This window comes from Lissotriton helveticus, chromosome 12 (genome assembly GCF_964261635.1).
Source record: "Lissotriton helveticus chromosome 12, aLisHel1.1, whole genome shotgun sequence".
Lineage (NCBI taxonomy): Eukaryota > Metazoa > Chordata > Amphibia > Caudata > Salamandridae > Lissotriton > Lissotriton helveticus.
The window spans coordinates 450,825,213-450,842,430 of NC_136073.1; the positions used below are offsets into that span (position 1 = coordinate 450,825,213).

Consider the following 17,218-nt stretch of genomic DNA (forward strand, 5'->3'; position numbering starts at 1 on the left):
TTGCAGTCTGTTTCCCAAGTAATTCCTGTAGATGAGACCCATGTAGTGAGACTCACCCACAGTAAAAAGTCTAAAACTGGGTGATAATTTGGCTTACTAAATTGGGCGGAACCCATTTTGCAACATACCTTAGACTCAAACTACAGAAATGGTAGACCCGTCTTGAAGACTGTTAGTTGTACCTTTATGAATTTTAAAGCTGCAGTAATCTTCTGGAAGAAAGACTGGTCTGCATCAAACCCGTACCCAAGGAATATGACTTTCCTAAAGTGTCATAGGCTATTCCCAGTTCTTGAAGCCAGCTTCCAGTCCCAATCTCCATCTTGTTGTGTTTCATTGTTTCATATATAGTTCTAGCAGGTTTAGTGCTTAAATGTTGTTCCAGTCTATGATTGCAAGAAGCTCTTCCCTGGCATTTTCCAATCAGGTTTTATTTCTCCTGAAAGGACATCAAACCTGATTGATACCTGAGTACAAGTGGGTTTGATTACTCGAAAGACCTTGGTTAATCTAAGGCCCTTTTGTCCATGATTTTGATAAAGAGGGTTAGGTTGGATATGGAGCTGTAGTTGGCAAGGTCATTGGTGTCCCATATGGATTTCTTCTACAAGAAAGATTTTGTCTTGTTTTAAGTCCTCTAGGATTCAGTCCTGTGTGAGGGAAGTATTCAGTTTCAGTGCTTCCAGAATTACAGTAGAAAGGTGTCGAGATTGCTGTTGAGAAAGGAAGACATGGATTAAGAGGCAAGTGGAGAAGCCTTGGTTTCCTTGTGACCTGGATGAATTGCAGTAGGAATTATTGGTTTGAAGGTTGAGAAGTTGGCTTTTAGCATGGCTAAAATGATAGATCTGAAATGGGATATTGTGCTGTGATCAGATTTCATAGTATTAAGGATAATATAGGAGTATTTTCTGGAATCTTTTGGGTCTCCGATTTCCAGTGTTTGATTTTATTCTTGGATTGCTGGAGCTGCATGATGAGCTTTGTTGGGACTCGCATTAGCATTTTGTGGTATCCCCTCATGTAGATTTTGAAGAGAATCAATTAGATTTTTTGGCATCTTGCAGTGGCTTTCCACATGTACTCTTCAATGATGCTGGATGCAGATTGGTCATGTGGTTGTCGTTACTGCAGGTTTTTGAGAACATGCTCTGGTCTTAAGGGTTTATGATTGGCATACAAGCTGTCCTGCGGTTGCTTTGGATCGCATTTGATTATGTAGCTTGAATGGAGTAGGGCACTAGGCTGTGGGTGTGTGGGCCTCTGATTTTGGTGACACATGCATCCTGATTTGGGAGCGCGTGTGCCTCCAATACTGGATCAATAAATGTTAACTTAGATATCTTTAGGCTAGCAGACAGGGCCTCATCCACGGTGTTTTCCACCTTGTGTGCGGGGCTTTTGGCGTTTTGGGAGAAGCCCATCACTTCAGGTTTTGATTAATTTCAGAGGCTTATTTATTGTATAACCTGTCATGCAAACTGATGCACCTATCTGGAGGATATTATTTGCGCAGTGCCAATTCCTTGATTTCTTCCACAAACCCTCTTTGGTATTTTGAGTTCCTATGTATCAGAGCCTTGGTGAAGGAGATATTCGGGGAGCTGGAGAAATGCATAGTTATGAATTCAGAGGTTTATATGATACAGTGCAGATTACTAAGCAGTGGATATTGTTTACACAGGCTATCACCACTCTCCCTCCTGATCTTGATATTCTACCTTTGTGTACAGTATTGTGGTAAATATGAAGAGTCTAAGTAAGCAGTATACCTCATCAAAGCAAGTGAGGGAGCTAGTGGTAAACCAAATTTATATGATGAGCAGTATCTGACTTTGTACATGTGCTAGCCTAGCCTGGTTTTGCACCGAGTCCACTCAGGGTATTAATTATCCTGATTTTGATGTGATGAGTCAGCTTTAGCGACTTAGCCAGTGAGAAAATGGCTGCTGGGGCTCATAGGCAGGAGTCCGTGTCAGTGTTGTGCGAATGCAAGGTATGGACTCTTAAGAGCACAGCTAGCTCAGTATGTCCAGGGTAAGTTCCCAACGATGTGGGGCTACCATTGATGCCATGGCAACTGTGTCCATTCAAGGGTAGTTGTTAACTTGCTTCAATGTGATCCTTTATACCAGTGCTCTTGAGAGTGGGGAGGTTATGTAGACCAGTTTGTTGCTGATCGTCTGGGAGACTAAGTGGACCATAGGTGGCGGACCCTTTTTGAATGAATGAATGTACGTCTGTGCATACAAGTTAGAGTAGTGATTCTTAACCTTTGGTCCGGGGACCCATGGGGGTCTGCAAAGCCTATTAATCGATTTATAAAGTGTATAGAAATAAAGAAGTAATGTACATTTTTACAACGTTCTATAAATGCGAAGGAATTTGAAATTGGTGGCTAAACATTAAGTTAGTATCCTCAATTTGATTTGTGGGAGCAGTGTAAGTGCATCAAATAAAATATAGTACGAATGTTGTGTGGCTTCAACTGAATTTAGAAAAACTCCAATCTTCCCATTACAATTAAAATTTTGATAAAAAAATATGTTTGTGAATTAAATAAAATATTTCACCATTTATGTATTTGTTTGATGAATGCTTGTTTCTGTATTTTTGTGTATTGTTTTGCAGTTCAAATCATCAAAAATGCTTAGGCCAGACTCACAAGCAGTCATCATGACTGTACTATTCTCAAGGAGGCTGATGGTGTCAGATCCAGCACGTTGTTGCCTCCTTAACTTTACACCCCTCTTACCATAGTGAATTGATGTCCTCCGGATGGAAAATAAAGTTTGCTTTGTGTTCTCCTGTTGTTATGCTAAGGGAATGACGTTTCATGAAAGTTTCAGGGTTTAATATTGACATGTTAATTTTAAATTATTTCAGGCTATTGTTCGAGGTAGTGCGTGGTCAAAAAAAGGATCTGAGTTAATGTGCACCTGAGGCGCCTTCTGTACAGAATAAAAGTCAGCCTTAATCTTAAAAGGTGGAAAACAAGCCTGATTTTCTCAAGAACAAAAGACCTGAATAAGATCACGGCAGACACGATACTCAGTCACAACGGTGACCGATATCCTGTCCACTGAAATATAAATCCCATTTTAGCTTATGGGATTCATATTTCGGAGGACGGGGTAACCGACACTGTTGTGACGGCGTTACCTGTCTGCCGAGATCTAAATACGGCCGGAACGGAACAGTCTACTGATAAGTTTTGTTATCGATTCTTGCAGTCATATTTAGTTTAAATTTCAGTTAGACTGTAAACATTTAGGAACTGTAAATCTGTGGCAATTCATAGGTGAATTCTGTATATAAAGATGGTGGCTGGGTTTGCTCATCTTTTCTTTTGTCCTGTTTTGGCAGACTTGTAAAGCGATCAATAAAAGAGTTAAATGGTAAAGAAAGAGGGAAAAGGCAAGGAGCAGGAATAGGAGGAAGATGCTTACATAGTGGAAAATAGTGCGCTGATTACTGTTTAAGATTCCTTATAAGCTGACAACTGCTGCATGGATTTAAAAAAAAGTAATGTGTGTTCTCTTTTTCTAACTCTAGATTCTAAGCACACTCGTCAAAGGAATTTCTAAACCAGTAACATGCAAAATTCGGATTTTGCCCACAGTAAGAACATATTTGTTTTACTTTTTCTTTATTAAGGTTGTGGTCTTTCCTCTCATTCATTCCATTTAAAGTTCTTACGTATCTATAATGTATATAATGTATGGTGTACTACATATGAAATACTTAGCTTTCATTGTAAACAAGTTCTTTTGTAAAAATAGATGAAAAGTCTGAACTAGAGCGTAGCATAATTCTTACACCTGTAAAATCCCTCAATGTTGTTCTTTTATTAACTTAAGCAAATATGTTTGTTAGTGTTGTTTTGTGGTATGCTTTCCAATTTACCCTTCGTAAATATAGAATATTGTTTCATGCTGTGTGGGCACTATGGGATTCTTCTTTAAACAAAGTGGACTAGTTGTTTGGGCTAAGAAGATTTGTAAGATGTACTGTATAGGCTGGAATCCTGCCTGGCTTTGGCACAGTGTGATTCAAATACCCTTGGTTTGTTCCAGCAAAATATCCAACTACTATCCCCATTACTGAAGCTATACAAAAAACAGCTTCAGAGGCCTTACTTCTGGGAACCTAGTGCTTCCCATTTCCAAAGAGGAGAACACCCCTGTGACAAAGTAACCAGTCTTTCTTAACTAGCCAACTCCGGGGGGTCCACGGACTGCTTATAATATAAATAATATTAACATAGTAATAAAATGTGTAGAAATTAAAGAATCAATATTGAAAGTGTTAAAACGTTATGTAAATGTGAAGGAATTGTATATTTTGAAATAAACATTAAGCAGGGAGCTGTGCAAGTGCATCAAACAGAATATAGTATGGACAATTGAATGTAGAAAAGTTCCAATCTTCCCATTAAAATTACCATTTTGTATGTTATATTTGTTTGTGAATTAAATTAAATATTTCAGCATAGGCATATTTTTCATATTATTGTGTGTTGTTTAGCAGTTCAGATCACCAAAATTGCGTAGGCCGGGGTCCCCAGATTCTAATAGTGACTCACTGAGGGTCACTTGATTCAAATAATGATTCAGTGGGGTTCTCCGGATTCTGGTAATGATTAAGTGGGGGTCCTTAGAAGTTAAAAGATTACCAACTATTGAATAGAATAGAAAACGTTATTGTTTGGTAAATTAAAACCGTAAGAATGTTACGTGTAAACATTCAAGTATACAAAATAAAACCATAGGTACGTATAACCTCCACAATAAAATTATTACGCGATAATAAAAGTTTTAAAATACTGTTCAGTATTGTGCACATGTTTAGTTTATAATGTCGATTCAACTGGAGTATTTTTTAAGGCTAGTTTGTGATACTTTTAAAACTTTAGCAGCTTACAGTTCAGTTGGGGGGGTCCAATGGGTTGAGGGACTGGGTAATGGTGGCCCTGCATGTCCTGATTTTTCTCTTTTTGAAGTCTGGCCCCAATAAGGTGGCTGATGCTGTATAAAAATATGCGCAGTTGCAAATCAGGTAAATAAAGTTGTCTTTTGTTTGTCCACAAATATACATGTTATTGGACCCTTGTATTTCCAACTAGGTAGATCTGCTAATGTCAGTAGCTCAGCAAACCGAAATACCATTAGTTGTTTCTTTAAAAAAGCAGAGAATTGGTCAATGACCTTATCTTAAAACGTTTTCCCTTCTTCGTGGCTTTCGCCAAGGATGCCCCTTTGCTCCTCCTCTTTTTATCTTATCTCTGGAACCCTTTTTTGTCGCATATTCGTCACAGTACTTCCATTTCTGGGTTTCTATATGACAACCGTCATTTAAAGCTTTCTGCATATGCAGAGGGTATTTAACTTTTGATATCCAATCCGCAATCTTCTCTCCCCCCTTTATTACAAGAAATTTCAGACTTCTCTGCGGTATCAGGTTACAGAATTCAGACAAAACAGAAATTCTTCCCATAATCAAACATTGTTCTAAATATTATTTTGACGTAACGGGATTTCACTGGAACACTTCGAAAATTAAATACCTCGGTGTATGGTTTACTAATTCCATCCCGGTTTTGGTCACAATCAATTTGAAAGAAATCCTGGATCAGATTTCCAAATTACTTTCCTCCTGGAATCCTCTTTTTCTTTCTTGGTGGGGACGTCTTGATTCTATTAAGATGATGGTCACCCCTATAGTATTATATGTTCTCTCAATACTCCCAGTTCACATCCCTTCTCCATATTTCAAAAAGATGGACTCTCTTCTTTCTAAATTCCTATGGAATAGTAAAAAATCTAGAATCTCTCTATCTCATTTTAGGAAGCTGAAATCTACGGTAGGTGTAAAATTTCCAAATTTTAGATTATATCATAAAGCCTTTTGCCTTAAACAGGCTTCTTATTAGCTACATGCTGATGTCTCCTCTCCTACTCCTTTATGGGTCAATATTGAACATTGCCTTCTTTCCCTTTTCTCTTTTTCAGAGGTCCTCGCTTTTACCGCCAAAACTAGCCTCACATCTCTCCTGCTCTTTAAACACACATGCTCGTTACTAAGACCTTATTTGCAACCAAAGTTAATCTCAAGGAATACATTTTTATTTTCTCCTCTTTGGCATAATCGCCTTCTTACCATCAATTGCATACCATTATTTTGGAGTACTTGGAGATCTAGTGGTGTCATTTGGATTCAGGATGTCTTTGATTGTATTTCTCCATGTTCCTTTCCCCATTTTCAATCTACTTTTCAATGCCCTTGTTCGTTTCAGCACAAATTTCTATTACTGATGGAAACCATCTTAGAAATGTTTTATTTTCTCCCCTCTGAAGACTCCTTATCTAAGTAGGATCCACTTATAAAAATGTTATTGTTACTTCCCAAGGCCTCCCTTGTCTATAAATTCTTCAACTCTGCTGATCCAGACCGAGCCAAAGCTAAGATAGAACTTTTATGGGAGCCGGATCTGGGTTGTGAATGGAGCACTGATTTTTTAGAATAAGATCTGGATCAGATCGTTAAAAATTTTCAGATCTGCCTCCACCACTCAATCTATGTTTTTTATGTATCATAGATTGTTTTTTACTCCTGTCTCCATTGCTACCTTCACACACTCTGATAACAAGACTTGTCGGTCCTGCGATCATCCATTAGGTGATTTATATAATCTCCTTTTTTCTTGTCCTCATGTATCCTCCTTTTGGTCTCAAATTTGATCAAAGATCTCTACTATTTTTAATCTCCATACCCCCATATCTAACACCATTCTCTTCACAGGTAGCCTATCAGAATCAATTAAGTTGCTGTCTCATGAGCAGGGACTTTTCTACCTCATGATAGCTTTAGCCTTTCAACAGATTACGCTTAATTGGAAATGCTCAAGCAAACTCTCAGTCAAATCCTGGTGGAATAATTTATGCCACTATCATAGGTTGGATACTGCTTTTGCATCCTGTCATAATTCACACAGAAATAGAGACATATTTTGGTTACCATTAACTGTTTATTTAAATAAAATCTCCACTGTTCCCGTAATTGTTCTGAAAATTTCCAGCGCCCCTGAATCTCCTGTTTATTTCTTTGCCTTTTTTCTCTTTTCTTTTTCTAAATTATTTATTATTGTAATTCTACTTGTACATTTCAACCTTCATCCCATTTGTTATAATATGTATCTTTTGTTATTTGACCCTCAGTTGTAGAGCATATCTTATCTTATTTTTCCTCTCTTTTTCCCTCCCTTACCCTCTTTTTGTTCACCTTATAATTCCCAAAATTTTGTAAATGGCTTGCTACTATATTTCATGGCACATTTCATTCTGTATAATTTACTAGTTCTTGAATATTGTTCTGATTTTTTGCCCAATGGTGTGAGATTTATTTTATCTTAATAAAGCGTATTAAACTTTAAAAAAAAACAGAGTGTGTGAGGCTCAGGTGTTTTAACAAGTCATAGTTCTGGTTATTGATTACAATCCATGCATGTGTTCACTTGCTGAATGTATTTTTGTCTTCTACCAGCGGTTGAAGTCGTACCATTTTTTTGGTGGTTTGTTTGAATGCTGAGAAAGACACCTTTTTGTTCCACAAGTCTCCTGTCTTGGTGGTTTGGAGGGCTTTGTGTATATATCTTTGTTGAATGAGTATGTTTTATCTTTTTCAACTTCTTTCTAAAGTGCTTCACTGATTTGTGAGTGATCTTGATTAAGTTTTATTTTTCCCAGCTTTTTATAGTTGAGTCGATCCTTCCTAATGATTAGTTGATTAATCTAAATTCCAGCTGCACTTATGCTGGTGATGCTCTTTTTGGCAACTTGAAGGTTCGTTTATAGATGGTAACTAGCAATTTGTCTAAAAGTATGAAGTCTTTCCCATGCTCTTTTTGGCAACTTGAAGGTTCCTTTATAGATGGTAACTAGCAATTTGGTTAGAAGTGTGAAGTCTTTCCCATGTTGAGTGATACTACCATAAGATAGTGTTGGCAAGAGCCTTGCTGCCATCACTGCTAGTAAAGGTTTAAAATATAGGCATTCTAATTATTTTACTAGAATGCTGAATCCCCCAGCATCTTGCCATTCAACCAGATCTTATGGTTACGGCTTGATCTGTTTTGGATCCGCATGGTTTTTTGACTTGCTTGAATGGATTTCCAGTTTATTAACTGTTACAAATTCCCGCGTTTCTGTTAGCGCCCTCTGGAGGTGGACCTGTGTTAGGCTCATTAGTACCACATCATCAGCATATGAGAGCTGCGACAGAGATTAAGACCCTAAACTGAGAGGGTGATTGTTTGTCCGATCCAACCTTTGTGCTAAGTCACTCACGGACAGATTGAATAGGTGGGGAGCCAGCACTCCACAACCTATGTATGTCCACTCGGTCAAAGGCTGCCTTTAGATCTATAAAGCAGAGGTGTCATCTTTTTCTTTCCCTTTTACATTTGTCGGCGATCTGCGATACTGCTAATATGTTCATCCTGGCTCCGGTTCCTTTCTTCAATCTGGTTTGGTTGGGTGGGATCAAGTTCTGCTTCTCTGACCACTCAGTCAAGCTTGCCAGAATCATCGATGCATAATATTTTGCTTCAACATCGAGTAGGTCGATGAGTCGTAGTTTGCTGGGTTTGTTCGGTCACCCCCCTTGTAAATTGGGTTTATTATGTAACCTGCCAGCCAGGTGGAATGCTGCATGGTAGTTCTACTCCATTAAATAGATTTGAGAGATATGTCCCCCAGAATTTCGTTCCTCCTTTGAAAATTGCTTGGGGGATGCCATTCGGCCCCGTTGCTCTTTCCTCTCTTTTGTGTATCTATGGTGTCATCAATTAAGAATTTTTGACCCGGGTCTTTTTCTTTAGGTGGGCCTGCTGTTGCAATTGTCATTGTTCCTATGTTGTGTGTAATATTAAGTTGTTGTTCCATTGGCTGTGTAAGCGTTCATTTTTAGCCAGGAAGTCTGCCCAGACGTTTGAGTTGTTCAGAATTTTGATTGGCCTACTCAGGTTGTTTACTTCTGCCCAAAAAGTACTTGTGTTAGTTTGCTTTGTGTTAAATACTAGTTTGGTCTAGTTTGCCTTGCACATAGTCCTTTTTTCTTCCCAAAGTAGTTTGTTTTAACTCCTTTCTCAGCTGCCATACTTTTTCCCATCCTTGTTGGTCATGGTCATTTGCTTTGTTTTTCCTGGCCGCTTTCCAAAGACTTAGGCTTATCAGATGGGAGAGCTAGACATCTGCAAATACACATAATAGTCGTCAATAAATGAGGCATATGACGCAATAAGGAGATCCACACCGATTTATAAAAATAACACGTACCTTTTGTATAGGTTTAGGCACCGGAATCAATATGATCAGGTAAGTACATTTTGCATGAGAAATACTTTGCATTTGAAAAAGTCAACAGTGCATTTTTCAGAAGCTGCAATTTTATCCTGTAGAAGGAAAACCAAGTACAGCATTCAGGTACAGTACAGTGACTTACGAGACCAATCTCCGGGACTTAAGGGGAGTATCAGGCAAACTCCAAGGCAGCACCAGCAGCTCACCTCCAGCAGCACTAGGGCGGGTGGTGTAGTGGTACAATATAGCATTGATTGCCCAGTGTTAGTCAATGAGGATCAGCCTTCGTGAAAAGAGGCTGCAGGTTTTGACTGGAAGGCCAGTTGGGTTGAACCAACAGGATGGTTCAAGTCTTGCGATGCTAGGGGACGTGGTGACACTGGTGGTCTTCATCTCCTAGGGCCGGGCGGCTGGGTAAAGAGGGTCTTTGGGTTGGCGGGTTTCTTCATCCAGGAGCACTCACGGTTGACGTGCCTGCAAACAGAGGCTGCAGGTGACGTTGGGGAGTTCATGAAGGGTGTACCCAAAGTGGACTTGGTCTCTTGAGGGCTTGGGGACCAGGCTGACACCGTTGGCCTACTTCAACACAGGGGGCTGAGAGGCTTGGGTGCAGTGGTGCTCAGCAGCTGCAGGTTTTGGCGGTTCCGGAGTCCTAATGGTTCTTCTTGGAGTGACTGCAGGATGAAGGGGAGCAGCTCTGCTACTCCATGGGTGTTCTTGAGTCTATATTACCACTTCCTGAGGTAAGTGGGCATAACCCTGTCCCAGAGATTTTAAATTTGCCATGACCAAGATGGCTAATTCGGAAAAGTCGCCTCCACTTCAGGTAGCCCACCGTAGGGATGGTACTGGCCTGAGGCTGGACACATCTATTTGGCTATCAAATTTTCCTGCCTGTCCTTTTGTCACCTGGACAAAGGGGTTGACTTCTTCGCCTGTGAGAGAAGCCAGATTCACATACAAAAGGCGGCGGTCTCTTTGAAGCTCCGCTACCTTGAAATGCTAATTTGAGGTCATCCTGTAAGAGTGGGTGGGAGCACCATCTGCCCAAGCCGACTTGATTTCTGACCTCCTGGGAGCACAGGCCCTCAACCTTGAGGGTGAGAAACCTGTCTCTGGTGGCAGGCTGGCAAAAACTAGTCAGTCAGCACACAAGTACAGGGTTGTGGAATTTAATAAAATATCTACTTGTCCATGGGACCTGTTGCTTCATAAATCTACTTGTCCTGTAACAAAACTCACTTGTCCTTTTTGTGTCATGTAATGCGGCGACAAATTATGGCAGCAATCTCATTATATAAGAGCTCTGAAATAGCCTCTCTGATTATGCCTGGCTCCTTCTATAGTAGGGTTTGAATACTCGCAATCCCCTTATTTTGCCATGTTCCCACAGATCTACATACTGGGGCTGAAGGTTACGGTAAGCAACAGTTTCAGGGTTGAAATGCTCTTTTGAGTCTGTGCAAACCTACTTGCATGTTTTAAGGGATTTCACCAACTCTTCTCTAATCTTTTCCCATACTGGGAAAGATTGAAAATTTACTCCTGACAATGGCCTAAAACTTCTTCCATGTTTATGAAAAAAGTGGTTGGTGGGAAAGTGAACTTGTAAACACTCCGGTTTTTGGCATGAGCAATTGTACACCTGCATATTTGCTCGTGCTAAAATGCAGTTCACATATATTTTCTAGGAGTACTATTTCTGGGCCTAATTGTGTAAAGAGTTGTGAATTCACGAAAGCAGTATATCTGCACTTAATGCAAGGACATGGATGCATATTTGAGACTTTATTTAATTATTGGGCCCCTAATTAGGTCTGATGTTAACAAGGACCTTTTGTGTTTTATTAATAATCCTGTCTCTCTCTTTCTGTCTATCGGCTAGCTTCACTGTGAGTGACAGCATTCTTTTCTTTCGCAAGGAGCATATCGACACACAATAGTTTGGTTCAGTGCCAGGAACTACTGTTGCAATGTGTGCTTTTTGAGACCAAAACACTTTTTACTTATGCCAATGTTTGTTATAAAGGTGAAGCCCAGCAGCTCCCACACCAATAAGGTTTTACAAACACCATACCAAAAAAAGTCACGTTTGACAGAACCAAAATTCTGACCAACAATTGCAGAACCACTGGCTTTACCAATGCTTGTTTATTTTTGTTTCCCATAATCTTATTAAAACTGATTGCACTGATTTTCCATTAAGAACATTTTTGGGGAATACTAGTGTACATCAACACATTTTACAAAATGATGCTGCAAAGAAATGGTACCTAAAATTTTACAGTAATTCAGCGAAACATTGCATTTTTTTGTGAACATTTTATTTTGAAAGCAAAGAATCATCAATCTTTCTTTCAAGCGTATGTAAATATTTGCATCTAATCAGAGAGCATTCTGGGGCATTATACATAGCCTCATATTGCTAAACATTGAAAACGTGCGTACACATTGTTATACTGTAACCACTCTCAGTAGTGCAGTCTGAGCTTACAACATTTACTTAGAGTGCTCACCCTAATAATAAAGGCTTTGCATTAATATACCATATATACAAGTTTGAACAGCATTAACACATGGAAAGAAATATTGCCTTAGCTGCAGGCAATGCATTTTCCTGATCCATAATGCGGTACTGTAAACAGGCATCCAAAGGGTTTGTACTGTATGGGGTAGGTCCTACTTGTCCCAAGGACAAAATACACAAGAAATCTTGTTGCCTTTGACCCCAAACAATATGTCCTAGGTGTCGGGCTATAGAAATTCCACATCCCTGCCAGTAACTGATAGGTTTTCAGGGGGAACCTCTAAGGTGCCCTCTGTGTGCATGTATTAATAAATCCAGCACTGCCATCAGTGTGGGTTTATTAATGTGAGATTTTTGGTACCAAACTTCCCTATTTTCAGTGAAGCCATCCTGTAACTGGGGAAACTTTTTTTCACCAGTGTTCAACACATGTACTTAAAATGGCTTCCCTGATCACCTTTACTGGCAGTAATAGAGCTGACCAGCACAGGGACATAACTGCTCATGTAGATATTTCCTCAGATGCAGTAAATTGCACCCTGCCTTTGTGCTGTAAAGCCTGCTGTAGGGGCAACTTAACTATACTGCATGCAGTGTCTGTGGGCATGGTAACCAGGAATGTGTGCCATGTTGTGTTTTCCCTTTTGCCTGCACTAAGACACGCAAACACAACAGTGATGGACAGAATGTGGATCAATGTCACACATTCACCCCAGTCCAAAGATCTGGGCCCAAATCCATCGTTTTTCCACTCCACACCACCCTGGGTTAGACAATGGCGATATGCAAATCAGCGCTGACCCTGTGCCCCATGGGAACAGTCCAGTCCGAACTACAAAAGCCATGTCCTTCCCAGAACGGAAACAAGCATCCGAGGACCGGCCCGGTTTCGAGGTAACACCTCATCAGCCCGGCTAGCTTGATTCCAGTGGTGTGGAGTGCCTGGGACTCACGTCTGAGCATCCCCAGTACACTTAGAGCGGTAATTGCAAACACAACAGTGATGGACAGAATGTGGATCAATGTCACACATTCACCCCAGTCCAAAGATCTGGGCCCAAATCCATCGTTTTTCCACTCCACACCACCCTGGGTTAGACAATGGCGATATGCAAATCAGCGCTGACCCTGTGCCCCATGGGAACAGTCCAGTCCGAACTACAAAAGCCATGTCCTTCCCAGAACGGAAACAAGCATCCGAGGACCGGCCCGGTTTCGAGGTAACACCTTTCATCAGCCCGGCTAGCTTGATTCCAGTGGTGTGGAGTGCCTGGGACTCACGTCTGAGCATCCCCAGTACACTTAGAGCGGTAATTGCAAACACAACAGTGATGGACAGAATGTGGATCAATGTCACACATTCACCCCAGTCCAAAGATCTGGGCCCAAATCCATCGTTTTTCCACTCCACCCCACCCTGAGTTAGACAATGGCGATATGCAAATCAGCGCTGACCCTGTGCCCCATGGGAACAGTCCAGTCCGAACTACAAAAGCCATGTCCTTCCCAGAACGGAAACAAGCATCCGAGGACCGGCCCGGTTTCGAGGTAACACCTCTCATCAGCCCGGCTAGCTTGATTCCAGTGGTGTGGAGTGCCTGGGACTCACGTCTGAGCATCCCCAGTACACTTAGAGCGGTAATTGCAAACACAACAGTGATGGACAGAATGTGGATCAATGTCACACATTCACCCCAGTCCAAAGATATGGGCCCAAATCCATCGTTTTTCCACTCCACACCACCCTGGGTTAGACAATGGCGATATGCAAATCAGCGCTGACCCTGTGCCCCATGGGAACAGTCCAGTCCGAACTACAAAAGCCATGTCCTTCCCAGAACGGAAACAAGCATCCGAGGACCGGCCCGGTTTCGAGGTAACACCTCTCATCAGCCCGGCTAGCTTGATTCCAGTGGTGTGGAGTGCCTGGGACTCACGTCTGAGCATCCCCAGTACACTTAGAGCGGTAATTGCAAACACAACAGTGATGGACAGAATGTGGATCAATGTCACACATTCACGCTAGCCGGGCTGATGAGAGGTGTTACCTCGAAACCGGGCCGGTCCTCGGATGCTTGTTTCCGTTCTGGGAAGGACATGGCTTTTCTAGTTCGGACTGGACTGTTCCCATGGGGCACAGGGTCAGCGCTGATTTGCATATCGCCATTGTCTAACCCAGGGTGGTGTGGAGTGGAAAAACGATGGATTTGGGCCCAGATCTTTGGACTGGGGTGAATGTGTGACATTGATCCACATTCTGTCCATCATTGTTGTGTTTGCAGGTACCGCTCTAAGTGTACTGGGGATGCTCAGACGTGAGTCCCAGGCACTCCACACCACTGGAATCAAGCTAGCCGGGCTGATGAGAGGTGTTACCTCGAAACCGGGCCGGTCCTCGGATGCTTGTTTCCGTTCTGGGAAGGACATGGCTTTTGTAGTTCGGACTGGACTGTTCCCATGGGGCACAGGGTCAGCGCTGATTTGCATATCGCCATTGTCTAACCCAGGGTGGTGTGGAGTGGAAAAACGATGGATTTGGGCCCAGATCTTTGGACTGGGGTGAATGTGTGACATTGATCCACATTCTGTCCATCATTGTTGTGTTTGCAGGTACCGCTCTAAGTGTACTGGGGATGCTCAGACGTGAGTCCCAGGCACTCCACACCACTGGAATCAAGCTAGCCGGGCTGATGAGAGGTGTTACCTCGAAACCGGGCCGGTCCTCGGATGCTTGTTTCCGTTCTGGGAAGGACATGGCTTTTGTAGTTCGGACTGGACTGTTCCCATGGGGCACAGGGTCAGCGCTGATTTGCATATCGCCATTGTCTAACCCAGGGTGGTGTGGAGTGGAAAAACGATGGATTTGGGCCCAGATCTTTGGACTGGGGTGAATGTGTGACATTGATCCACATTCTGTCCATCATTGTTGTGTTTGCAGGTACCGTTCTAAGTGTACTGGGGATGCTCAGACGTGAGTCCCAGGCACTCCACACCACTGGAATCAAGCTAGCCGGGCTGATGAGAGGTGTTACCTCAAAACCGGGACGGTCCTCGGATGCTTGTTTCCGTTCTGGGAAGGACATGGCTTTTGTAGTTCGGACTGGACTGTTCCCATGGGGCACAGGGTCAGCGCTGATTTGCATATCGCCATTGTCTAACCCAGGGTGGTGTGGAGTGGAAAAACGATGGATTTGGGCCCAGATCTTTGGACTGGGGTGAATGTGTGACATTGATCCACATTCTGTCCATCATTGTTGTGTTTGCAGGTACCGCTCTAAGTGTACTGGGGATGCTCAGACGTGAGTCCCAGGCACTCCACACCACTGGAATCAAGCTAGCCAGGCTGATGAGAGGTGTTACCTCGAAACCGGGCCGGTCCTCGGATGCTTGTTTCCGTTCTGGGAAGGACATGGCTTTTGTAGTTCGGACTGGACTGTTCCCATGGGGCACAGGGTCAGCGCTGATTTGCATATCGCCATTGTCTAACCCAGGGTGGTGTGGAGTGGAAAAACGATGGATTTGGGCCCAGATCTTTGGACTGGGGTGAATGTGTGACATTGATCCACATTCTGTCCATCATTGTTGTGTTTGCAGGTACCGCTCTAAGTGTACTGGGGATGCTCAGACGTGAGTCCCAGGCACTCCACACCACTGGAATCAAGCTAGCCGGGCTGATGAGAGGTGTTACCTCGAAACCGGGCCGGTCCTCGGATGCTTGTTTCCGTTCTGGGAAGGATATGGCTTTTGTAGTTCGGACTGGACTGTTCCCATGGGGCACAGGGTCAGCGCTGATTTGCATATCGCCATTGTCTAACCCAGGGTGGTGTGGAGTGGAAAAACTATGGATTTGGGCCCAGATCTTTGGACTGGGGTGAATGTGTGACATTGATCCACATTCTGTCCATCATTGTTGTGTTTGCAGGTACCGCTCTAAGTGTACTGGGGATGCTCAGACGTGAGTCCCAGGCACTCCACACCACTGGAATCAAGCTAGCCGGGCTGATGAGAGGTGTTACCTCGAAACCGGGCCGGTCCTCGGATGCTTGTTTCCGTTCTGGGAAGGACATGGCTTTTGTAGTTCGGACTGGACTGTTCCCATGGGGCACAGGGTCAGCGCTGATTTGCATATCGCCATTGTCTAACCCAGGGTGGTGTGGAGTGGAAAAACGATGGATTTGGGCCCAGATCTTTGGACTGGGTTGAATGTGTGACATTGATCCACATTCTGTCCATCATTGTTGTGTTTGCAGGTACCGCTCTAAGTGTACTGGGGATGCTCAGACGTGAGTCCCAGGCACTCCACACCACTGGAATCAAGCTAGCCGGGCTGATGAGAGGTGTTACCTCGAAACCGGGCCGGTCCTCGGATGCTTGTTTCCGTTCTGGGAAGGACATGGCTTTTGTAGTTCGGACTGGACTGTTCCCATGGGGCACAGGGTCAGCGCTGATTTGCATATCGCCATTGTCTAACCCAGGGTGGTGTGGAGTGGAAAAACGATGGATTTGGGCCCAGATCTTTGGACTGGGGTGAATGTGTGACATTGATCCACATTCTGTCCATCATTGTTGTGTTTGCATGCACTAAGACACGCAGCCTGCAGTGGGAGTCTGTATGTGTTTTGTGAGGGGTCCATTAGGGTAGCACAGTTCGTGCTACAGCCCATAAGGTCCCTTTTTAACCTCCTTGCCCTAGGTACCGGGGGTACCCCTTAATAGGGACTTACAGAGAGTGCTAAAAAGTATTGCCAATCGGGGAACAATTGCACAGTTTTTGCGAAAGAGATATGGCATTGGGGACCTGGTTAGCAGGAACGCAGTGCACTTCCAGTCCAAAAACATCAAATACCAGGCAAAAAGTGGGGGTGACCATGTTGAAAAGGTCACTTTCCTATAACTCACATTCATTGTACCCAAAATACAACTCATCTAAAATGATGCTGCATGGTTTGTTCTCCTCCTTCACCCAAGAGAACACATGACTCAAGACCTGAATTTGCTCCAATGGCTACCTACAGCTAGAAGGGGAGAGTTTAACGCACTCTGCATTGTCCACAGAGCTTCCAAAGGAAACGGACCGCTATAACCTACAAGTTAAATTCAAGCAATACAAACCAAACAGAACATTGCACTTCAGGCTTACACCACTTATCAGTAAGAGGCACTGCTTTCTCTGTACAGGGCGCCAAGCTCTGGAATTCACTACCTGCCAACATTAGAAACACCCGGAAGTACATAAACTTGTGAAGAATGTTGAAAACATGGCTGTTTCCTAGATAACTACACACCCCTGCAGCAAGGTCAAGAAAACAGTCGCACCTTCAAGCCCAATCCT

General features: G+C 42.9%; 1 protein-coding gene across 3 annotated transcripts in view; it reads left to right on the top strand.

Annotated features, from left to right (window-relative positions):
• DUS2 (dihydrouridine synthase 2) overlaps positions 1-17,218 on the top strand; it is a 507,948-nt gene that overhangs the window by 247,018 nt on the left and 243,712 nt on the right. For all 3 annotated transcript variants that reach the window (XM_078669057.1, XM_078669059.1, XM_078669058.1), the window contains exon 8: positions 3,556-3,621. In XM_078669057.1, coding sequence (XP_078525183.1) covers positions 3,556-3,621 — 66 coding nt within the window. The remainder of the gene's footprint in view (positions 1-3,555; positions 3,622-17,218) is intronic.